This window comes from Belonocnema kinseyi, chromosome 3, assembly GCF_010883055.1.
Source record: "Belonocnema kinseyi isolate 2016_QV_RU_SX_M_011 chromosome 3, B_treatae_v1, whole genome shotgun sequence".
In the NCBI taxonomy this organism is placed as follows: Eukaryota; Metazoa; Arthropoda; class Insecta; order Hymenoptera; family Cynipidae; genus Belonocnema; species Belonocnema kinseyi.
The window spans coordinates 17,733,026-17,733,778 of NC_046659.1; the positions used below are offsets into that span (position 1 = coordinate 17,733,026).

Consider the following 753-nt stretch of genomic DNA (forward strand, 5'->3'; position numbering starts at 1 on the left):
AAGTTTCCTAACCAAACGTGCATTTCAAGATACCTCGGACTTCAATTCTTTCAAACTTTCCAACAGCTCAATCCTCAACCCAATGTCTGGAGTCAGTTCTTTAATAAGATCTTCTGTCAGACCTCTAACTCTTTTCATTGTATTTATTTTATGACCTAAATAGAAAACATGCACGCATGGCGCAAAAAAAAATATAGTCAGCACACCATTATTCGCCCTTAGTAAAGTACTTTTCCAGTAGGCACACGATTTTACACGTTTTACGAACCTTTTAGAAGTTGTGACACAGAAATCTTTCCTGAAATGTTTTTGGAACGTTTTCAAAACATGCTAAATATCGTGTGCCCACTGGCTTAACATTTTTTGAATAAAGAGGTTAAATTCTGAAAGCAAGCAAGAAAAAACAGAGGAAAAAACAAGGCACAAAATAAATTTGGAAAGAATCATTTTCAATACTTACGTTCGAATAAGTGGACAAGATCCCCAAGTTGGTGATCTTCTAGCCACGTTTTAACTTCTTCCATTTTCGTAGAACCTCGCTAGGGTTGTAAAATTTCATTAAACTTTGGTCCAATGAAAAGTTTCATGAAACTTTCAAGGTCTCGTGAAACATTGCAATGTTTCAAAGATGGTCGCGGGAAAATTCAAATCACATATAATAAAAAAGAAAATCAATTCGTATTTTCTGAAGTAATCCTCCATATCACAATTTTGATGTAGAAACACTGAGAAACATTTTGAGAGACGTAAAAT

The 753-nt window shown here is 34.4% G+C and overlaps 1 protein-coding gene across 1 annotated transcript in view; it reads right to left on the minus strand.

Annotated features, from left to right (window-relative positions):
* LOC117169728 overlaps positions 1–524 on the minus strand; it is a 2,239-nt gene extending 1,715 nt beyond the window's left edge. Inside the window, exon 1 of the mRNA XM_033356233.1 lies at positions 461–524. Coding sequence (XP_033212124.1) covers positions 461–524 — 64 coding nt within the window. The remainder of the gene's footprint in view (positions 1–460) is intronic.
* Between the last annotated feature and the right edge of the window lie 229 nt (positions 525–753).